This window comes from Triturus cristatus, chromosome 2_1, assembly GCF_964204655.1.
Source record: "Triturus cristatus chromosome 2_1, aTriCri1.1, whole genome shotgun sequence".
NCBI classification, from domain to species: domain Eukaryota; kingdom Metazoa; phylum Chordata; class Amphibia; order Caudata; family Salamandridae; genus Triturus; species Triturus cristatus.
In genome coordinates, this window is record NC_140581.1 from 370,943,183 (window position 1) to 370,967,415 (window position 24,233).

The following is a 24,233-nucleotide window of genomic DNA, read 5'->3' on the forward strand; positions in this document are numbered from 1 at the left end:
TATCTTAAATGTGTTGGAGATAAAAATGTACCTGAACCAATTCTTACTACATTGTGCCCAAAGGAGAGAGAATATACGAGAGCCAGGGAGGTCCACAGAAGGGAGATGCACCAATGGACTCTAGAGCAAAGACACTACACTGCATCGTATACATATCTGTGCGCCATATGGACAATCCTTTATAACGATTGTGTGCTTGTTTAGGTCAGGATCAACCACACTACCTGAGGAGCCTTCATTGGCAGTCAAGAGCTGAAGGTGTTGTACCCAGTTTGAAGAGCCATAGAGGATGAACTTTGGGCATGAGAGGTAAACCACCCCAATCACCGAGATTGAGGCCCCGAAGAAGTTGCTTGCCCTTTGTCTTCCAAACGGAGTCGAACACTTGGATCCCAGTTCAAGGGTCGTGGTATTGGGGCCCCAAGACACCAGATGTCAAGGGACCATATAGATACTGCTGTTTGGAGGAAGAAGGGTCATTTATGAGAGCCTAGCCTTTTACCTTTCTCGTGATCAATCTTCAGTGTGACTGATGACAGCCAGGTGCAGAAACACAAAGGCTGTGTCTGGAGAGTAGCCTGGGAAGGGGACCTGAAAGGAGACCCACCCCATACCAATTGTAAAACTTCAGACAGCAGATCTATATCTTCTGTTTGCTTTGATTCCACAAAAGTAGGACTCACTTGTCCCATTTCCAAATTCTCTATAACCAATTTAGGTACTGTGCCACAAAGTACTTAGGGGACTAATGTGCGATCAGATAAGGTGTTTACCTGACCGCCAGCTTCCTGAGGAAAGCTTGATTGACCGGAGACTTCCCATACAAGACTTTTCACACTGACAGAATGGGGGAAAATGCTTGTGCCTTGAATCTTGGTAGAACTTCTAGCCCCAAGCCATTCACTGCTTGCTAAGCTTATCAATAGGAATCCATAAATGACTAAGTTCTACACATATTGTAAAATGCATTATTACAAATGGGGAAGAGCTTGGTTTCTTTCTAACAGTGGAGAAAAAGCACAGTTGGCAGGGAAGCAATTTTTTAATTCCCAACTCAAACTTTTGTTAAAATAAAAATGACCCCTTAAAAACTTAAAAATTACCCCTCAAAAAAGCTCCTTGTGAAGTACTTGGTTCTTTTTGCCACTGCATGGTACAGGGAATTTTGTCTGACTTTATACACCACTCAATCACATACGCCTTCACAGATGCATTGGGTGCAGTCCACTCCACCCAAAGCTGCTTGTCCTTCGGAAATGCTCGAATATTCTTTACAGGTCGAAGTCCTACAAAAGGCAAGGAGCATAATTAGCAGGGTACCCTGGGAATGGTACAAGTCACAGAATTAACAAAAAGGCATTTTGTCAGCTTAATATTCATACCTCATGATCACAATGTTTTGCTTTTCAAATTGGTCTCCGGTATTCAAATATGTATCAGTGGGGAGCAGAGTGTATTAATAAATGAGATTTCACCTGGTTTAGTGAGAACAAAACACCAGTCAAGAACAGTGGAGCCATTTTATGTTGTTATCCCTCACAGTACAAATTATTACAGTGCAAATTATTTGGTCAGTATTCCTCTCTCATTGAGCCAGGTCCTGTGACGTAACGCAAAATGATTGGACCACCCTGCAGAATATGATAAGGGGCCCTGAACTCAAAGAAATCAATTGGTATTGGGCTGAATGAGGGCTCCCTGAAAGGGTGAGGGTCCCCCCCAAAGTGTTGAGGGCCCACCTGCGCCACAGGGGCCTGTGTTACACCCCTGACCAGTTCCAAGTCCTGCTTTCTATCCCAACAAATGTAGCAATCATAATACTGCTCTGAAGCATTCAAGCAATCTGGGGTGCCTACTTCTGGGGCTCCTCTTGAGGTACTTGGGCTGTAAACATGCATTAGGAAAGGATTCTGACTTAATGTGTCTGCGACCATATACATTTTCTAAAATTATGTAATTATACAGACTTCTTATTCACAGTCATTAATTAGATACAATTTCTATCTTTAAATCCTGATGAGAATGAATTGTCAGACAATAGTTCTGAATACAGTTGATCTGTTTCTAACAAAGGTTAAATGTACAAGGTTAAAATAAAGTAAGACGCTCCCCAGGATACGCACCTTTAGAGTTGCTTGCACTGATATGCAAGATAGACTTTGGAGATTCACCAGCACTATTGTAGGCAGTCAGGTTTATATCGTAGGCCTCGTTAGTGAGCATAAGATCAAGATTTGTACTAGTTGTATTATGCATCTCAATGGAACGTGTTATTTGTCTTGTGACTATTATTCTGTACCCCAACACTGCACCATTGGCATCAACGCGCTCCAGTTCCTGAAACAAAAATATATTTCACATTGCTTTGAAAATTATTTAAGCTTAGTTAATTAACTCAGGATTTCTGGCAGAAGGCGTTCGATATGGTTACTTAACAGTATCGACTATAGAGAGTAACTTTCATAGTTTGGTTTTTATGTCCTTTAATTCCTTAAACGTGTTTGGTTGACATTACAATACAGTTAATGCTTTTATAGCATTTGCACCTTAAACATACAACACGTTTCTAAGCCCTGATGATTCTGCTCACATGCGGGTAGAGGTATTTCATTTAGTTCTCTACTAATGTGAAGGTATGTACTTAGATAATGAAAGCTGTTCACCACTGATGTATCTAACACAATGATACATTAATTTCTCCACTGCTGTGCATCAATAGATGCTGCATAGACTGGGATTCCAACGCATGTAGGGCTTCATCACAGCAGCATCTTGCCAATAAAAGAGCATAGTAATGCAGAAGGATTAGCAGACATGCAGAGGAGCATGGAAAAGCACTGACGAAAACATAAACCATTGTAGGGAGCTGGCTCTGTATATACTATACCAAAGTGAGGTATAGTGGGCACAGAGTCCGGTGGAACCCCAAAAGGTAGGCAGAGGTAAAAGTAGATAGCACCTTACTCACTATTTGTGTTAGTGTGGAAGAGCAGTAAGGCTGTATCAGAGGGTAGCGTTTAGCATTTGTTGTACACAATCAATCAGCAAATGATATCACCCACTCAAAGACTGAACTTCAGACCAATTGGTTTTGTATAAAAATATTCTTTTTGTTATTTTATTTCCTAGAACCAAGCAAGCCTGGCACAGGTAAGTGATAAGTACTTTGCAGTAATAATACAGTTTGTAAACAGTTCGTATTGCAGTGGTATATATACTTTTGGTTTGATTATGTAGAACTACTAGTAAGGCAATGCTTTGAAATATTGTACATATACTTTGTATTGGCTTTTCAGTAGAATGTCAAGTAGATTACTTTACAGATTACTTTTCTTACACACTGCAGTATACCTGGATACTGCACTGGGACGTTTCCTGTAAACAGGTAAGTAAAAGCGTTTTGGTTATTTTGTTACGGTTTTAGAAACCTTTAAAGATTTTCCGACTCCACACTTCACTTTTCACAGAAAACAGGCAATGTTAGCCTATGGAGGAAAATAGGGATATCGGTTCAAAGGTAAGTATTCGGTTGTGGGAGTTGGTATTCTGGGGGTAGGCTCAGGGGTCCCCCAGTGTCAAGCATGCACTCTTCTTACACCCTCAGCGGCACTAGGGCGACCGGGTGCAGAGTGCTGAGGCCCAATTTTATCCAATGGGGGACAGGTGCCTCCAGTTGGTGGCTGCTTACAAGCAGGCCACAAGGTTGCGGGAGCAAAGCTCCTGGACTTAAGCTCAGGGCAAACGGGGGTTCAAGCCAGCACGCAAGGTGCACCCTCAGCGGCACTGGGACGGCCGGGTGCAGAGTGCTGTTTTGGCGTCGGGCGCCCTGTAGCTTTCAATGGGGTGTCACCAGTTTTCAAACACACTGCAGGCTCGGGGACGAAGGTCTTCTGGGTGCAACCACCACTTATGGAAGTAAGTTGGGATGCTGGGGGTTGGTTAGACACCGTCAGTTGGGCCACCCAAGGCCATGGGGCGTCGGGTGCAGGGGTGACTTTTAGGGTCGGATCTTCTTGCCAGCTCCTGGTCGCGGTTGGGGGGAACTTCGGGTTTGAGGCTGCAGGCGTCGGCTTGAGGTAGGTCAGGGATCACTGGATCTCGGGTCTGGATTGCCAGGGAGACCTCCTTGTGGTGTTGGGCCACTAACTCGGGCTGTGGGTGTCGGGTCCAGAGTGGTGCAGATTCGCGTATCTTGCCGGAGCTGGAGTCTGTTGGTGAACAAATCAGGTGTTCACGGGAGACAGAGTTTTCTTTTGAAGGCAGGGCACGTCCTCGGGTTCTTAAGGCTGCTGGACACACCGGAGTTTCGCTTCTGCAGGTTCGAGGTAGGGACAGGCCGGTAGGGCTGGGGCCAAGTCAGTAAGCATCCTCCTCTTCTTAGCTTCGGCAAGGCTGTTCGGTCCTTATTCTTCTTTTTCCTCTGAGTTTTTTTGTCTGAGGAAGCAAGGTTCAGAAGTGCCCCTAAATACTAGATTTAAGAGTGTTACAGGTAGGTAAAAGGGTTGCTACCAATGGGTCCCTTCCCTGGGGTGGGTACACGGTCCCTTCCCTGGGGTGGGTACTCCCCCCATTATGCCACCCTCCAGTGGGAGGGGGGCATAAGCCTTACCCTGGTTGGCTGGGTCCCCCATCTGCAAGATGGCAGGGACTGAGAGTTGTGCTTCACCTCGCCCCCCACCACCTGAGGGGTGGGGCTGGCAGAGGTGGGCACACCTCCTTTCCTCACTTGGGTTTCCCGCCCAAAGTGGGGGTTAGAACCAGTGGTGACCAGTTTCTGTTAGCAGCAAAAAGCCTGGGGAAGCTCACAAAGGCAGCAAGCCTTTGAAGCTTCCCCTTCGTGGACCCTTCCCATCATGGGGGAGGAGGCTTGGCACCTTGTCCCAGGATGTGCATTGTTTCAGACCCCTGAGAGCAGCAGGCTCTCGACTCAGGGATCCAGAAACATGTCTGGTGGTGGCAGCTGAAAACAGCCACTCAGCCTGAACACTAGTGGTAGGTCGTATTTCAGGGGGCTTCTCTAAGATGCCCTCTGTGTGCATTTAGAGAACCATGAGAACTGTGTTGTTACAGAAAAGAACGTTTTAACAATTGTATGTATGCATTACAGATGGGATTTGTACGCAGTGTGTATGGTTGCGGATGAGAGGATAAGTTATTTTATTAATTCCAATCTTGTTTTCATTGAAACCTGTGTTGAAGAAAGGGAGGATGTACAGTCAGTTTAGACAACAGTAACAATTTACAAAAGAAAGATGATATATATATATATATATATATATATATATATATATATAGATACATTGATTTTTGTATAGAAATATAAAGAATATAAATAAAAATCACAATCGTCTGAGCCATACATGTTTGTGTGAGAGTTTTTCATTAAATTTAAATTGAAAGGTTGACTGGAGTTCCAATTTCTACTAATAATCTTTGAGAAAACCTCCTGGAGGGAATTAGGATTTTGCCTCAAACATAACACAGAATTCAGTATATTCAGCACCAAAATAATAAAGGTTTTTAATAGTTAATTTTCTTCCATTGCTGTACATGCATGTTTTATTAAAGGTCACCTAAAGTATCCACACTCAATTTTATAAATTATAAATGAGATACATGCACAAAAGGAAAAGTGGAAACAAATGGAAAAACAACATATTATTAGAAGACAACATGCCCTTCAAAATGACTCAATTACTCTAAGTAGTTTCATATAGCCCCCCTGTCTAGTGTTGCCTGAACAGCACTTTATCTTCCTTGACTGTCTGTTTTATTTCTGTAAGAAATTGGGCTATTAGTTGTGAAGGATGTGAGCCCTTCACAAGTAATAAGTCTGCAATTGTCTTTTTCACTGGGAACTAAGTACCACATTGTGACATTTAACTCTCTGAAGATAGTGAGGCAGAATAGTCCAAGGCCTACTCTGGGGAGGAGGTGTGGACTAGTAACCCCAGCTCGCTGGTACGCAAGGGCAACACTCTAAAAATTATTGTCCACACTGTGCTTTTCTTGTAAAAAGGAAAAACACTTTAAAATGCACACACTACTAAATACTACACATTAAATTACAAATATGAAAAATAAAATAGATGGGAATAATGTTGGTGACACCTCCAAAACACATTATACACCTAGTGAGCCCTAAATCATATAACCATAATACCCTTCACCTATACGAGAGACCATATCATCCTATAAGGGGGTGTCTTTATAAGTAAGGCAAAGCTATTGGCTTTGTCAGGGTGTCACCACACTGGTAAAAGCGACAACATGTTATGAAATTTTTAAAAATGGGAATTGTACATATATGGAATACATGTTCTAACCTATCACTGAAATCAATAGGGAGAGTATCAACATTCAACAGCATTCATTATTTGGTAACCTTGTATTGTCAGCCATCCATCTTGTTAATAAAGCACTGAATTCATTAATATGTGTACCAGAGTACTTCTTTTACCATACTCCTACTGCAGCTCAAAGACTAATTAACAGGGGATACTGCACACCAGAGCCCTGGTGCAAAAGCACCAGATACTAGAGTGCTTGAACAATTGGTATATTCTCCCGGAGTCAGGGACACAATTCCCTGAGAGACTTGGGTGGGTTTTATTATTTTAATAAAAACATTCTGGAGCGCTGCTGCACTCTCCGCAGTCCCCCATATAAATTTGCAGAACTGTTGGTGGTGCCTCTTCCCTTCCTCGGGGCACCATGAGAAAACTATGCAAATTTTGTTGTCCCTCACAGGGGCTTATGGAGCTCTCCATGGCCCCGGGTGTGCACACTTGATCAGTGGACTTCTCTGCTCTGTTCCTTATGTACTGCAGCCTTGCTATATGTGTTTTTTGTTTTTAGTTCTGGGTTCCCAATTCTACCATGAACACCTATGAGCATATTGCCTTATTGGGGGCAGATTGGGGCACCCAATGCACCTATGGCCACTGCCAGTTCCCAGAGTGCCTTCCTGACTTGGCTCAAGAGCAGGCAACACTCTCTGCGGCTCCAATGTCAGGTGATTTGGTCAACAATTCTCTAAATTACTAGTTTTTGGCCCATGCCCTGAGGCGAAAGCAACTTGGCCTTCTCCTGCCAGCGGGCAGGAGGCTGTGTGCTAATGCCCCTCAAATACGGGTATGGGTGCAGAAAACACCACACCGTGATGGCATCCCGGCTTCTGTCCCCTTCTTTGCCCAGGGGGTGGGGTCTCTGGGACATTTGTGCGTCAGGCTCCAGGGATGGGGTTCCTGATGCAAAGGTCTGCTTAGAGAGGGGGCCCCACATATGTCTCCTTCCTAGGGAATATCATTTGTGAAGAGCTGCAATCTATCAGGTACTCCGCTTCTGATGCCAGTTTCTTAGAGCCCTATAGGGACCAACCTGGTGTCATTTTGCTTCTAGTGTCCAGCCCTACCCAACAGGGGCATTTTCTTCAGGCTTGCTGACCTCTAAAGGGGTGTTTTTTGATGGACCTGCTTTCCGCCTGGCTTGTGGTGCTCTCTCCTGCTTGTGAGACATATTGTGCAGCCCCTCCGCAGCCAACAAGCAGAACACCCTCTCTGGCACTCTTCCCAGACTTCATGGCTTTGTCTGCCTTGCAGGGCAGCTGTGTGTCAGTGGAGACAGAAGTAACCTTCCTGATTCATGAGGGTGGAGGTGGACGGGGCGAGGTCGGTCCCCTAGCTGCATGACCAGTCTACAGAAGACCCAGGATTCTCCTGCAGGTCCATTTCCCCCCCAAGTGTTCCTCAAGGGAGTAAGGGAGCCAGCATCACTGGCCATGAAGAAACCCATTTTTCTCACCTATCATTCTAGAAGCCTGGTACCCCTGACCAATCCTACGGTAGTACATCATCACTCAATGTCAGAACCTTCACAGCATTATGGGACATTCCAATTTGGCAACTTAAGTTGCTATGGAAAGAGTTCCCTTGAGAGTTTCAGATCTAATCTCACACAGCTGTCTGACCCCTTCCCACCACAACTTCAAAGGGAAGCTTCTGAGGTCTAGCTATTCTTTGTTTCTGTGGTCCAGGGCTGCTCCAGCCCTGATGCAGTATGACAAGCTAATTAATAAATGTAGATTTTCCCCTTGCCTTACCTTCCTTTCCCAGGAACGGGGTCATGCACTTTTAATGGCTCTATTGTATGGGGAGGCCTTTGATCCTCCTGCTGGACAGCAGAGTAATTAACGTGGCGCAGTAGGGGGAACAGAGGCCTGTAATCTGACTATGAGCTGAGGCAGAGAAATATGACAATCTTTAAAGTGTCATAAGGACTGTAGCTATGATGTAAGGGACTGTGGATTTAACCTCCGGTGCATGTTTATCCCTGGATAGACACCTCACGGGACCATGCAGGCCTAAGTAACTGTACATTAGTGCAGATGTTGCCTAAATGGAATACCCAGTGTAAGCACCACAGACCTTCAGTAAGCACTACAGATCTACACAATGAAAGACTCATATTTTAAAGGCTACCCCAGGTCAGAACTAATCCTACAACAGTACTATTAAACACACAGCTTGTGGGCGAATGTGATCACAGGTTTGCATGTAAACAGCCCACAGCCTCTTGCCCTAGTTGCGAAGCAGCGGCCTTATCTTAAAAGGTGGACACATAGGCTTAACTCTCTCAGTTATTTACCGTGAATTTAAAGTGAGTAATACTCTGGTAGTGAGGCTTCCACACAGTAAAAAGCCCAAAAACAGGTAGACGAAGTGTAAAATCCAGGGGGATCATGGTGGCGGAGCCCACTTTGCAACAATCTCTTACATCATAAAAGTTTGTTTTTCTGCCATTGAACCCAACAAATTAAATAAGCATTAGCAAAGCCAATAGGCCTGGTCATTTTTAGTCATAGTGCCTCTTCCCTGAATGGGGAGTTTGTGTGTCGTCGTGTGGCAGGGTGATTGTTGGAATAAGTAAAGGGTTGGAGAAATTTTAGAGTGCATGAATGAATGAGTGAGTGACAGTGTGCTTTGCTAAATATGCACTTTCTTCAGTAGTTGACTGAGGGCCTAGATGGATGGCTAGATGAACGGGTGGTGTATGAATTGATTAAGGAGTGCCTGGATGGACTCGGACAGGTTACAACAATCTTCAATACTGAGGCATCAGAGAGCAGTAAACCTTAAGATCTCCCCAGGCAAGGATCCTCAAAAACAGAGCTAGTTAAACTGTGGGATAGGCCTCCCGTAGAAGGGGGCATAAATTGATGTAATCGGAGTGCCAGGTGCAGGCCAAGAGGAGCATTTTCTTTTTGATAAAACAAATTTTTATTCGGTTTACAGAAGGAATGCACCAGCCAATCAGCACCGTATTTCAATAATCGAGGATTACATACACAATTTCTCGTCACCCAATGTACAGACATTAATAAAGCAAAAGTGAGATGAAAACATTCAAAGCCCTCATGATTAGACCCCCCCTGCCACTTCCCCCAAATTCTGCGGTATTTCTTAGAGCACCCACATGCCACTTACAGAACTTTCTCCTGTGTGGCGCACCAATCCACCCCAGTCCGCCAACTCCCCACACTTGGGGGTTCAGGGCATTTCCAGGAGGCCGCAATGTCTCTCTTAGCTACCACCATAGCTGTACTGAAGAACAGTTTTTCATTGCGTGACCCGTCAAACTCATCCGTGATGCCCAGGATCGTGTGCTTAGGGTCGCGTGGAACCCCCCCACCCTAGAACCTCAGAGAGTAGTTCTTCGATGCCCTCCCAAAATCCCGCCAGGCGGGGTCAGGCCCAAACCATGTGAAAGAAGTCAGCGGGGTCAGAGCCGCACCTAGTACAGGCTGAGGACGGACTAAGCCCCGCGCGATGAAGGCGAACAGGGGTGAGGTATGCGGCATGTAGGTAGTAGAGCTGCACCATGCGCAGCCTAGCCGAGGCGGTAACCGTTCTGTGAGCCATAAGGGCGTCACGCCAGTCTTCTTCTTCTTCCAAGGGGCCCACCCAGCCCTCCCATTGTGCCCGCAGTCGGTCCAAGAAAGTCTGGGTGTTGTTAACCAGTGTATGGTAAATGCGGGAAATGCCACCTCTCCCCAGGTCTCCAAACATAATCTGGGCTTCAGGCGGGCTATGGTCTGGCAACCGTGTACCTGGTGTGAGCGTAGCGCATGCCGTAGCTGGAGGTAGCGAAAGAATTGCGAGTGGTGCCGCAAGTATCTAGTCTGGAGAGCTTCAAAGGAGCGTATGTGGTCCCCCACCCAAACGTCTCCCAGTTGGGTGATATCTATGAGATCCCAAGCCTCAAAGCCCCGGAGCCCGGTTACTTCCTTGAGCCAGGTCCCGTGCCACAGGGGTGTACAGCGGGTCAGTGTGTGTGTCCAGTTGGTGTACCGCAGTGCTGCCCGCCAGGCCAGTAACACCGAGCGCGTCCCCTCCGGAAGACGGGAAAGAATCGGGCTTCCATATAGGAAGGACTGGATTCTGGCGAGGCCCAGCTCCCCTAGTTCGAGTCTTAAGGCCGGATCGGACCATTCCTGTTGAACCAGTCGTGTATGGAATGAAGTCGCGTGGCTAGATAATATAGATAAAGGGGAGTCATCCCCAAACCCCCGTCAAATGAGGGCATCCTGCAAGTACTGAGCGCCAACCTGGACCTACCCTTCCCCCATAAGAACCTGCTGGCCAAGCCGTCGAGCTCACGGAACCAGGCCCTGGGAAAGCACATGGGGGTGTTCTGAAGCATGTAAAGGAAGCGGGGAAGCACCATCAATTTAAAAGAGGCCACCCTCCCCATGGGGTTGAGGGGCAACGACTGCCACCGCTGGAGGTCCACCCTGGCCCGCCTCACCAGTGGAGTGACATTGAGGGCCCAGCTGAGCTCAGGCAGCAAGGTCACCCAGATCCCCAAATACTTGAATAATTGACTACGTCGAGGTATTTCGGATTGCCAGCCAAAGCAGTCCCGGGCAAGGGGAACCAGGACCGATTTGTTGGGATTCAAACGGAGGCCCGAGGCCTGTTCAAAGGATTTCAAGATACGAAGACAATGGGGGCCAGACCGGGCATGATCTGCCAAGTACATGAGGACATCGTCTGCGTAGAGGGAGATTTTATCCGGTTCAGCTCTGGGCCATTCCCATCCCCACACCCGATCGCAAGACCGCATCAAGGATGCCAAGGGCTCCATCACTAAGGCAAAAAGCAGCGGGGAAAGGGGACAACCCTGCCTCGTCCCTCTACAGACCGAGAAGGGCTCCGACAGAACTCAGTTTACTAGAACACGAGCCCTCGGGAGGACATATAGAACCTTGACCATGGCCCAAAAGCAGGGACCAAGTCCCATCATGTCAAGAACATCTTGAAGGAAGCCCCAGTCCACCGAGTCAAAGACCTTCTCAAAGTCCACCAGGAGAAGCGCAAGATATCGGGTGAGGAGGTGGCGATGTGCCAAGGCGGAGTGCAGTCTGCGAAGAAGTGTCGGGTGCCGCGAGAGGGCATAAACGCAAATTGATCAGGATGGACCAATGTAGACAGGAGGGGCTTGAGTCGCTGGGCGAGGAGGGTGGCAAACAGTTTGACGTCGGTGTTGATGAGGGAGATGGGGCGGTAATCTGCGCACTGTGGCGAGGGAGGCTGGGATTTCGGAAGGACCACTATAGTAGCTCTGTCTGTTTCGTGAGGAAAAGAGCCTTTCTCCACAGCCTCGCGAAACCGTGCATCTAGGTGGGGGATGAGAACATCCCGGTAGTGAGCATAGTATTCTTGAGGAAGGCCATCTGGGCCCGGTGTCTTGTCGGATGAGACAAGGGCAATTGCTTCTCCAATTTCCCCACGAGAAATGGGACGGTCCAGATCGGCCTGAACAGCGGCGTCCACACACGGAAGGTGGCCACCCTCCACGTCCATCAGGTCCGTAAGGGACAGGGTTGGGGTTCGGGCCTCGTGTAGCCTGCGGTAGTAGGCAGCAAAGGCCTGCGCCATCTCCATTGGGGCACGGCATGGTGACCCATCTGATGCAGCTATTTCAGGAATTATACAGTTCGCCCTTGGGTAAGTAGCTAGGCAGTGAAGGAGCGAGCCATTCTTGTCGCCCCATCCATACACCCTGGCCACGGAGGAGCGCCAGAGGAGTTTGGCAGCATCCAGCGACAACTGCTTGATCTCCGACCGGAGCCGGGTCAGAAGTCGTGTATCAGAAGCATCTGGGGATCGTGCCGAGGCACGTTCAAGGCGCAGGGCCTGCGCCTCCTGCGAGGTTATCTGCTCCAGTTGGGTTTGCCGCTGGAGCTTGAGTTGGCCCTTAGCGACCCCCCTAATCGTAGCCTTGCCTGCCTCCAATGGGGTGCCTGGAAAGGACACGGAGCCCTCGTTAGAGAGAAAGTACTGTTTTAGTTCCTGCTTCACTACTTTCCTGAAATCTTTGTCCTGAAGAAGCAGGCATTTAACCTCCATGTTTGCCAGACAGAGGCCGAGGTGGGGGGGACCTGTACGGATCATCACTGGCGAGTGGTCAGAGATACCTCTCTGAAGAAGCGAGGCATCTTGAATCAAAAGGCAGTCCGTCGAAGGAACAAAGATGGCATCAATGCATGCTTGTGTGTGGTGTGGTGCTGAGGTGTGTGTGAGAATTGCTTAGAGTGAGGGTGTCATAGTTGCCACGCGTCGCATAAACCCAGTGATGCGGACCAGGACCTCAGCTGCTTGGCTTGTGCAATTCTACCGGGGGACAGAAGGCCAGTCGTGTCGATGTGGAGTGATGAGACCGCGTTAAAGTCGCCCCCAAGGAATGTGGGGCCCGGGGGGCAGAGACGCCAGGAGGTCAACAGACTTAGCTAGGATCGTCATCAGCATCGAGGGGGGAGTGTAAAGGGACACCAGGTTAAGGGGGTTGCCGTTTAGTGTGCCACTGAAAGCCACGAAAGTGCCCTGGGCGTCAAGAGTCATTTGGACAGTCACCAGAGGAAGGGAGCGTTTCACCAGGATCACCACCCCTCGGGAACCCCTTGTAAACCCCGAGTGCCACACTCTATATATGTCAAGTAAATGTAAATGTCAAGGTACTTATAGAGCGCACTGTCACCAGACGGCCACCTTGCGGTGTCGCCTTTGCGGTTTCCTGGCGCTGATACTCATACCGCTGTGGAACCCCTCCTGGCTTTCCCTGTGAAGTGTCCACTCCTGGGCACCCCCAGGGTGAAGCCAGGCATCCTTAGCGCTGTTGGGGCCGGTGTGGAGGCTAAGTAAGCTATTGCCCAGAGTTGCAGCGTGGGGCCCGTGATTAGAATAGGCACGAGGCGAGAATAGACAGGTCCGAGGAAATTGAGCCCGAGCCCCGCCGAGGCGGGAATCAAACCCTGGTCCCTGGCCAGAACTCTGCTTCAGGGTCTGCCGCTCGAACCATTGAGCCACACTCCTCCACATCTATCTTAGCCATACCGCGTTAAGAAGGGGCAGTGATTACCTAGCAGGTGGGTTTCCTGTAAAAGTAAGATGTCCACTCCTAAACGCTGCGCGTATCTAAGGACAGCCATGCGCTTAAAGCGGTCCAGGAGGCTATTAACATTCCAGGACATGATGCGCAGGGGGGCGTTTATTAATGGTGCGTCGGGCATGATGTGTGGGTTAGCAGTGGGACCACAGGTCTGAAAGGGGAGGACCGGTCTGTCTGTCGTATCGGGTGTACGTCAGGGTGCTTCATGAATGCTGGTGTGGAAGGACTGAAAAACAAAAAACCCACAATTGAGGAAAAAACTCTAGACAACGGTCCCGCCCCCCACACCCTACACTTCAGGAACGGAAGCATCTGTCACCCTAACAACAAACCAGAGAGAGAACAACCAAACTAAAATGCGTGGGAATGGGAAAGCGTGGAGGACCCCTCCTCATTGCCGGATGTACATAAACGAGACCATCAGGAAGGGAAGGAATGTGATGAAACCAGGCGCACCCTCCGGCCGCGGAGCCAAGCCCGGCAGGCAGAGGTGAGCTCAAGCAGGGCCTTTCAAGAGTATTGGGCTGCATGAGAGGTCTGTATCCGGGAGAACATGCAAGGAGGGTCAAGGCGAAGCACCCCCATTGGCCAAGTGATCAGATGATCCTGAGCGCCTCCTGGCGGAAGGTACGTCAGAGAGCAGTATCGGAGGGAGTGGCAAGGTGGGGAGTCCGAGCGGGTCCGCCTCTGTCCACGGCGCCTGCGGGAGTGGTAAAGTTGGGGCCGGGGAGCAGGAGGTGTGAGGCGAGCAGGACCTTCCCCGCCCCCCCGTTGTGAAGCTCGTTCATCAGAGTGCAACAGGCGTTCCTCCGTCGCCCAGGTTCAGGCCTCTGATGGGTTGTTGAAAAACAAGGTCTTGTTGGCGAATACCACTCGCAGGCGTGCCGGGAAGAGGAGCCGGTATTGGATATTGAGCGCCCTCAGCTTTTGTTTGACGTCATCAAAGGAGCAGCGCCGGCTCTGGACTTCGCGGGTGTAGTCTGAGAAAATCATGATAGCACGATTGTCGTATAGGAGCCGTTGCTGTTTGCAGGACTCTGACAGGTAGGCGTCCCAGTCCTTGAAATGCAGGACCCGCATTAGGATTGGTCGGGGGCCGCACCCGGAGGAGGCTTAGGGGCCAGGTACCGATGGGCCCGCTCAATCGCGAACCAAGGAGAGAGTGAGCCCTCAGGGACCCATGATCTGATCCATTTCTCCAGATCTATTTTAGTTTGGGTGGCAGGAGTCTTTGCCGACCTGTCCGTCCTGCCCATGGTGGCACTCCAATGAGCTGCAGAGCCTGGGTACTCTGTAGGTGTATCCCGGAGTGGGGGGAGCCAGCAAGTCCCCGTGGGCAGCTCAAAGTCAAGCGGGAGGGACAAGCAACGCCAAGGCACAATTAGGATCCGGCCACCGCCGCCCGGTGTGCGGCCTACTACGCCGTCCCAGACAGAGCGGGTCTCCAGGAAGGAAGGGGGGGGGGGGGGGAAGACGGCTTAAGTCTAGGCCCCAGGGCCGCAGGTAGGGCCCCGCTGATCGAGGCCGCAGCCCTCACAACTCAGGCGGTAGCAAGGGAGGCAACAAGATGCCCCGTTTTAGAGCCTAGAGTCCTGGGTGCAGCGACGTGGGGAAGGGGCCACCGCCCAGCGCCACAAATGCAGATCAGTAGGCCTCTACAAGCAACTTAATGGGTGCCCCTCGGTGCCTGCGGCCAAAAGCCCCAACAGCAGGTCCCCAGTTGTTGACGCAGCCCGGAGGGGAGGAATCAGGATGCCCACAACTGGATACCACAACACCCCCCCCGCTCACCTTCTCGGGCCTCGTTGGTGACAAGAACCCTCTCTCTCAGAGGGTCACACAGCTGGTGGGGGTCCACAGCACTGGTGGCATCTGCCTGGGTCCGGGGGGGTAACACGGCAAAGGCAACGCTGGCCCAAGCCCCTCCCCGCAGGCCGCAGCCCGTGTAGGCAGCAGCCGCCGCCCGCCGGACCTTACTGCCCAATATGGCAGCCAATCTCGCGGCCGCTCCTCCAGGGAAAATCGGGATAGGAGCACAGACTGGGCCCGAGGGCAGGCTGCCGAAGGAGGCAGGAGGAGAGAAACAGTAGTCCTCACAGGCCGAGAGCCCCAGATGCAAGTCCACAGCCGGGAGGCCCCATCCACCAAGCACCGCCCACCAGTCTCCCCGCTGCCCGGTGCGGCAGCCGAAGGCGCTGCCCCCCGCTGGGGGGAGGGGGAGAGCAAGCGAGGCACAACAAGAATGTGGCCTAAGAGGAGGCCGCGGCCCCAAGACAGACCGGGCCTACATCCCCAGCCCCAACAGGAAACCAGCGGGACGAGAGCACAGGCTATGGGCACCGCTGCAGGCCACAGTTTTGTCAAAGCCGCTCGATGCCACTGGGGCAGCGGTCGGGACCTCCAAGCTCCCTCCGCTGTCCGAGACGACAGCCGAAGCCGCAGCCAGGCCGCAGGATAAAGGCCGAGATGCGGTCGGAGAGCCTCCTCCACAGAACAGGCCGCCGGATCGTCACAAAGCAGGACCGCCCCTCACCGTGATAGCCGGGAGTCCAAGAAGCACGGGGGGGGTGAACGCCTCCCCGGTCCGCAGATTCTCCCCCGGGCACCGCAGCATCCGATGCCAATCAAGGCGGAGCACCTCGATGTCTGCTCGGGCTGCAACTTACGAAGACGGAGTTGCTATCCCAGCCACGAGGCACTGCCGGATCTCAGCAGCAGGGCACCGAAACCTGAGGTTTCGGACATCCACGGTATCGCCGGAGATGCAGCGGTAAGTGGGATGCAGCAATTAGGTCCAGATGGCTCGGGCAAGGGCAGGATTACAGGCGGAGGGGTCCAGGAGCACTCTTACAGTGTGTCCACCATCTTGGCTCACCAAGCCACGTTCTCCACCAAGAGGAGCATTTAGAATGCTGTTGGGGAGCACAGACAATCATAATGCTGAAAAAATGCTGTGATTTCAGCAAAGGAAACAAAGTGGTCTGGAGCCATTCTGTGATGGGCTATCAGTAACTTCTTGTTCCAGTCATATCCTGGCCAGAAATCCGTGCCAAAGAAGCAGTGCTTCAAATAATTACAAAGTCTTCTCCACCATTTCTGATAAAGGATCACACTGTAGGCACTTTTAGGGAAACCAGTTTGCCAATAAAGTGTTGGCAATCTTATTGGAGTGTGTTTTTAAAAGGATAACAGAACTTTACTGAACTTAGGTTAAATATTTGATTTACTGAATATATTGACAGCTCCATTTCTTGTGAAACTCACCAGAAAGTCTTGTATTTTCACAGTGAACAATGTAAGGACGGGCTCAAACATTCCAGGATGCAAAGTGCTTTTACCTTAAATGCCATCACTGTTAATGCAGCAAAAATACATGGATTAACGCAGACGCTGCGTCGGGAAAACAAAGCTCAGCGAGTCGATGCGTAGATTTTCTTTGTTCTTTTGCAGCAAAGCCTCCTTCGGGGCCTTACAACTGGAACGGACACTACTTGTCAGGTCAGAACTCCCAGCAGAGGAATTTAGGGGCTGCAGATTAAACCATTGATGGCCCTGAGACTTCTTAACAGGAGGCAAGCATGCACAGCCCTTGGAGAACATCGGCAAGCAGGATGTAGAAAGCAAAGTCGTCATTTAACTGCCCAAGACAGAATCAACAGGCAAACACAACAAAGCACACAGGAAAGTGGTAGTCCATCCCAACAGCTTCTCCAGCTCTTCTTCTTGGCAGAATAATCTCTAAGTCCAGAAGTGCTCTAAATTTATGTCACGGCGTAGGTGGCGCTAACCAATATGGCAGCACCGAGGTGAAGCTCTGGGATGCTTGCCCCTCGCATCCGTCCTGTCTCCTGCGGAGCCGTCCTAGGGCCGATCTAATGCCCGCCGACCACTGAAGACTTGCTGCCCCACCTCCGGTGAAGATTTTGGCCGCCTACGGGCCGCCGGAGTCGAGATACGCGGCCCGGGAGAAGTACCGGTGAATGGAACGCACTCGGCCGGTTCCTCGGCCGGCAGTGCACTTTAAGGGAGCCCGTGGCGTGCCACGAGGGAGGTAGGCCGCGACACGGCCTGAGGCTGACCGGGAGGCGGAGGAGAGTGACGGGAGCGGGCAAGCGACCTCAAGTAAGCTGGGGGGGGGGGGGGGACTGCGAATGGTGCGCACCCCCGGAGCTGTTGCGGGATGGAGGCCCACGAGGGGTGACGGCGGGGCCCTGTCCGGCGGGCGGATCGGCCCGAGCGGGGCTGGGCTGTGCTGGGAGTGTCTGATCTTGCTGGAGCTGATGCCCGCTTCCCCCCCTGGATGCTACAACTGGGCTGCTGCCGCCTGAGGAAGCTGGCTCCTCCTGGCCCCCCCCCATCTACTTGCCTGGGCTGCCCGTGGGGGGGACTCGGACCCCTACCATCGTCCCCGCGTGCAGAGTGGTGGAGTTTCCCTGGCGCCTGCAGCGCCGGTGTGTGGAATAGCTGTGCCTGACCTTCTGCGTTGCGCCACTGCCTGGGCGCCATCGTCGTCGGCGGGCCTCGTATCCCTTGCCCCGTGCCGCACCTGGACTGACGGTCCCGGACCTCCGTGCTGTGTGGGCCGTCCGAGTGACCTGGAGCGGGGGACGGCGCTTTGGAGGCCCGTGGGCGGCGCGCTGCGGGACGAACTTTGCGGGCAAGGGCGTCAAGGCGGGACCTGAGGTGCGATGAGGGCGGCTCGGCCCTGACCTGGCTGGAGGGGGTGCGTGCCTAGCGGACTTGGGGCGCTCATTTGCTGGGGCCGGGAGGCTTTGTACCCCTTTCCTTCTCCGCGAAATCTCTGTTCTTGGCCCGGAGTGAGGAACTGTTTCACTTGGCGGGGGGGAGCAGCCTGCTGGTCCACTACAATCAATCAATCAATCACAGACATTTATAGAGAGCACTACTCACCCGTAGGGTCTCAAGGCGCTGGGGGGAGGGGGGTGCCGCTACTGCTCGAACAGCCAGGTCTTCAGCTTCTTCCTGAAGGAGAGGTGGTCTTGGGTCAGGCGTAGGTCGGTCGGGAGGGAGTTCCAGGTCTTGGCGGACAGGTAGGAGAAGGACCTTCCTCCTGTAGTCGCTCTTCGGATGCGGGGGACGGCGGCGAGGGCGTGGTTGGCTGATCGGAGGTGGCGTTTGGGAGCGTAGAAGTTGATTCGGTTGTTGAGGTAGCTCGGGCCTTGGTCGTGTAGGGCTTTGTGTGCGTGGGTGAGGAGGCGGAAGGTGATTCTTTTGTTGACGGGGAGCCAGTGTAGGTCTCTCAGATGTCCGGAGATGTGGCTGGTTCGTGAGATGTCGAGGATGAGTCTGGCTGAGGCGTTCTGGATCCGCTGGAGTCTCTTCTGGAGCTTGGCGGTGGTACCGGCGTAGAGGGCGTTGCCGTAGTCCAGTCGGCTAGTGACGAGGGCCTGGGTGACGGTCTTCCTGGTCTCGGTGGGGATCCACCAGAAGATCTTCCGTAGCATGCGTAGGATGTTGAAGCACGCCGAGGAGACGTTGTTGACTTGCCTGGTCATGGAGAGGGAGGAGTCCAGGATGAAGCCCAGGTTGCGTGCGTGGTCTGTCGGTTTGGGTGCGGTGCCCAGGGCGGGAGGCCACCAGGAGTCGTCCCAGGCGGAGGGTGAAGAGCCCAGGATGAGGACCTCCGTCTTGTCTGAGTTCAGTTTCAGGCGGCTGGTCGTCATCCATTCGGCTACCTCTTTCATCCCTTCGTGCAGGTTGGCTCTGGCGGCGGCGGGGTCGTCGGTCAGGGAGAGGATCAGCTGGGTGTCGTCGGCGTAGGAGATTATGCTGAGGTTGTGTTGGCGTGCGATGGCCGCGAGGGGGCTCATGTAGACTACAAAGGCCTGCGCGCCCGGCGCGTGCCCCGGGGAGCCCACCATGGCAAAGAGAGGGGCCCCAGACCGCCGGCGGCATCCCACCAGACGAAGATCGACCGGTTCGCGAGCTCGGAACCATCGGGCGCGGGCGGAGGGGAGGTGCCGGCCCCGAACAAGGACTTGGCCACCATCCTGCAGGCCATTTACGCCTCTCGCACATCCTTGGAGGGGATGGTTGGAGAGGTGAAGGTGGACGTTGCGCTCTTGCGGCAGGACCTCCGCAATGCCACGGCCCGCATTACCGAAACGGAATCCCGGATCTCCACGGCGGAGGACGGCATTCGCCAGCTGCAGGACCAGGTCCGGGAGCTCACCACCCACTCCAAGGAGCTGCACTGGCGGGCGGAGGATGCCGAAAATCGTGCCCGTCGCAACAACCTCCGCCTGGTGGGCTTTCCGGAGGGGGTCGAATCGGGCCGAGCCGACGATTTCCTGGAAGCCTGGTTTAGGTCTTGGATGCCGGCGGCCAATCTGTCAACTTGGTTCGTGGTGGAGAGGGCGCACCGGTCACTCGCGGCCAAGCCTCCTGTGGGAGCCACCCCGCGCCCCTTTATTCTTAAAATCCTCAATTTTAGGGACAGAGACGCTATCCTGAGGGAGGCGCGGGTGAGCGGCCCTTTGACCTTCAACAACCATACTATCATGGTCTTCCCGGACTACACCCGGGAGGTCCAGGAACGCCGCCGCTCTTACACAGAGGTAAAGCAGAAAATGCGCTCCCTGGGCCTCCAATATCAGCTTCAATTCCCGGCTCGCCTGCGCGTGGTTTTCCAGGGCAAGACTCTGTTCTTTGATACTCCCAGAGCGGCTTGGACTTGGCTCACCGAGGAGAGACCTCTGCGTCCACCCGGAGGGGGGTCGCCCACCACTGTGCCCCGGGCCCACGGTGCAGCTGCGCCCCAACGACAGCGGCGCAGGAAGCGCACACACTCCCGGCAGAGACGGGGCGCGGCGTTGGCCCGGACCCGGTCTGCGAGCCTCTCTGGAAGAGCAGTGAGGGATTCCTCCGTCTCATCTGGAACATCATCTCAGGCGGCTGGGGGGTCCCGGCGCCGTCTGTCACCTCGGCCGAGCGAGCCTCTTATCCCCCACAACGCGCAGATTGATTTGTCGGACTTATCCCGCAGCCCTGCTATATGACTCCTTATTTGTATCCCGTGTCTGCCCGGGGAGGCGACGACCTTGCCCGAAGGCGGGGGTGGGGGGCCTCAGCAGTCTCTCACTTTCTCCCGTAACTACCTAGGACGCTTCAGTGGAATCCGTGCCTCAGGAGGGGTCCACCACGCTCTCTATACCCGAACGTCCACGTTTGGGGTTCTGTGACTACTGGTTCAGTTAGGGCGACAGATGCTTCCGTTCTTGAAGTGTAGGGTGGGGGGTTGGTGTTGGGGTTTTGTTGGTTGTTCCTCCTTGGGGGATTGTTTTGTTGGGTTTGGGTTTGCTTTCCATTGCTCTTATGCAACACCGCGTATCGCATGTCACCACTGTGCCCCACGCAGCCGCCCCTGCGCGCTCCACCGCCGCTCGCACTGAGCCTCTTGTACAGCGCCGCGCTTCGCATGCCACCACACTGCCCCATGCAGCCGCCCCTGGGCGCTCCAACGCCGCTCGCTTCACTGCGCTGTCCGCTGGCTTCCCATAGAGCGGGGGCCGTAACTCCGACGTCCCCTGGCAGCTTCACTCCCGGCGCGCTCTCCTCCTGTCGTTACCATGGATGACATAGCTCCCAAGGCCCAGCTGCGTATTTTGTCCTGGAACGTGAATGGCCTACTGGACCGGCTCAAGCGCACCGCCGTCCTTAAATATGCCCAGCGCGCGGAGGCAGACGTGCTCCTGATTCAGGAAACCCCCCTGCTTGGCGAGAACTGTCCCTTTCTTGCACGCTATGGGTTTGATCGGGTGTTGCACTCGGGGTTCGCACGCGGATCGCGGGGGGTCGCAATCCTGCTGCGCCGCTCCCTCCCTTTTGTGTTTGCTCGGGTCATCCATGACCCCCTTGGCATGGGGATAGCAGTCTGCGGCGTGCTTGAGGAGAATCCGCTCAGCCTCATCTCCCTCTACGCGCCGCCTTCCGGGCTTTCCCAAGCCTTATCGCAGGCCTCATCTCTGCTGGCGACTCTGCCGCCGGGTACTGTTGTTCTTGGGGGACACTTCAACGCCGTCATGGTCCCACAACTCGACTCCTCGGGTCTGGTTTCGGCGCCCCGGGCCGCGCGGGCGAGGCAGCTGGCGGGCTGGGCGGAGGCTCAGGGTCTATGCGATGCTTGGCGGACCTGGCACCCGCGCGCACGGCAGTACACTCTTACCTCGGCCGCCCACCACACCCACGCGCGCATTGATGCGATCTTTGTCCCCCCCACTGATTGTGTGAGTATTCAGGACGTCCGCATCCTCCCTAGGGGAATATCTGATCACTCTCCGGTCTTCCTCGGCCTGGGACCCCCGCCCCGAGTGGCTCGTCAGATGTGGCGCTTCAACGCTTGGTTCCTCCAAGACATGACGCTCCGTAAGGAGGTGGGGTCCGCGTTGGCGCACTACTTCAGCGACAACGATGGTTCGGTCTCCTCTGCGGGCACCCTTTGGGAGGCCTGCAAAGCTACCATTCGGGGGGGCAGCCAAAGCACATGTGGTACGGCACCGTCAGAAGCAACTCCAGTGCCTCACCGCCTGTGAGGCCCGGGCGCTGCGACTGGAGCGCTCTCTCTCTGAGTCCGACGACCCGGCAACTGCGACTTCTGCGTGAAGAGATTCGGCAACGGTCGCTTGATGCGGCTAAACTCCTCTGGCAGTCCTCGGTGGCGAGGGTATACGGGTGGGGCGATAAGAATGGGGCGCTGCTGCATCGGCTGGCTACTTACCCCAGGACATCGCGCATCATCCCGGCGGTGGCTGACTCGGCCGGAGTGCTTCAATACTCTTCTGTGGCAATAGCGGATGCTTTCGCGCAGTATTACTCGCAGCTTTATCGGGCTCGGGCGTCGGAACTCTCCCTGGCCTCCTTGCTTGCCGCTAGTGACCTGCAGCTCCCCCGCCTTCGGTCGGACGAGTGGGAGAGTCTGGAGGTGCCCATTTCTCCCGAGGAGATTGGGGAAGCGATAGGGCGTACGTCCGCCGGGAAGACCCCGGGACCGGACGGCTTCCCCCAGGAGTTTTATGCCACCTACAGAGAGCACCTGGTCCCGCGGCTGGATGCTCTCTATGCAGAGGCGGTCGCCAGGGGTTCCTTCCCTCCGGAAGCCGACATAGCCACTATTGTGGTCCTGCCTAAGTCTACGCCGCCTCAGTGTGATCGGTCGGCCTATCGGCCGATCTCCCTTATCAACACTGACATCAAGCTTTATGCAGCGGTCCTGGCCCAGAGGCTCCGGCCCCTCTTGTCGTCCTTGGTGCATCCGGACCAATGCGGCTTTATGCCAGACCGGAGCACTCGTCATTGCCTCCGTCGCCTTCACGTCGCCCTGGCCCATCGTCAGCGTCTATCTCCCTATCTTACCCTTCTGCTCGCCGATTTTGAGAAAGCTTTCGACTCGGTTGGGTGGCCCTACTTGTTCGATGTCCTGGCTCACATGGGTTTCGGCCCCAAGTTTGTGGTAATGATACGGCTCCTTTACGCGCACCCCCGCGCCAGAGTGCTTGTTAACGGGGCACTGTCAAAATCGTTTCGGATCGGCAGAGGAACACGGCAGGGGTGTCCGCTTTCGGCCCTCCTCTTTGCACTTGCAATGGAGCCCCTTGCCGCCTTGATCCGAGCGGACCCTCTCCTCCGGGGCTGGGAATGGCCGGGTCTGGAGCCGGACAGAATAGCCCTCTACGCGGATGATGTCTTGCTGTATCTCAGTGATCCGGCGAGCTCGGGACCGCGCGCGCTCCAAATCTTGGGCCGCTTTGGCCTTGCGTCTGGTCTCTACTTAAACCCGCGTAAATCGGTCCTTGTACCTTTGCACCCCTCCCGGGAGTGTTTTGACTGGCAGGACTCTATTCCCCTCCGCCGGTTGTCCTTCAGGTACCTGGGCATCTGGGTTTCTCTTCTCCCGGAACTGAGCTGGGCTCTCAATGTGACCCCCCTGGTCAAGAAAGCCAAGATAGATCTGGCGCGATGGCAATCGCTCCCGCTCAATCCGCTGGGGCGGGTGGCGTTATACAAAATGATGAGTCTCCCCGGTTCCTTTACGTATTGCAGAATGTCCCCGTTTCCTTCCCGCGGCCTTGGTTTCGCGAGCTCGATAGGTTGGCGACCAGATTTCTTTGGGGTGGCGGGAGACCGCGGCTAGGTCTGTCGCATGCCTACCTTTGATGGAGGGCTAGGCATGACCAATCTTTACCTCTACTACCTGGCCACCCGCCTCCTGGTCGTCCATGACTGGTTCGGGGGGGGGGGGGGGGGGGGATGGTCCGACCCGGCCTACAGAGTGGAGTTGGATGCCCTGGGTTTTTCCCGTCTACAAGACCGCCTGTACGGCGCCCCTATCCCCACCTCCTGCCCCGACATCACTAAGGCGGTCTTCCTGGCTTGGCGAGCGGCGCTCCGCCATACCCGGTGGACCGGGAGGCTGACCCGCGCCACCCCGCTCTGGCATGGGGCGTGAATGCGGGAGGTCGCGGAGCTGGAGGGTTTTAAACCTTGGGATTTACTCGGCATCTCCCAGCTGGGGGATGTCTGGCGGGGAGGGCGCATGTGCTCATTTTCAGAGCTACAGGCACGCTTCTCCCTCCACTCGTCTCAATTTTACAGATACCTGCAACTGCGACACGCTATACACACCTACACCCCACTGGACGTTAGATTGCCGGACCATAGCCCCCCGGAGGCACAGGTCCTGCTGGGCAACCTGGGGAGGGGGAGTATCTCCAGGATACACCGTTCCCTTGTCAACAATACCCCCACGTCCCGGGAGGGCCTGAGGG

At 53.7% G+C, this 24,233-nt stretch overlaps 1 protein-coding gene across 6 annotated transcripts in view; it reads right to left on the reverse strand.

Annotated features, from left to right (window-relative positions):
• The window catches only part of IL6ST (interleukin 6 cytokine family signal transducer), a 563,892-nt gene that overhangs the window by 187,556 nt on the left and 352,103 nt on the right, over positions 1-24,233 (reverse strand). For all 6 annotated transcript variants that reach the window (XM_085631350.1, XM_085631355.1, XM_085631352.1 and 3 more), the window contains 2 exons: positions 2,124-2,337; positions 1,104-1,286 (listed from right to left, as the gene is read on the reverse strand). In XM_085631350.1, coding sequence (XP_085487476.1) covers positions 1,104-1,286; positions 2,124-2,337 — 397 coding nt within the window. The remainder of the gene's footprint in view (positions 1-1,103; positions 1,287-2,123; positions 2,338-24,233) is intronic.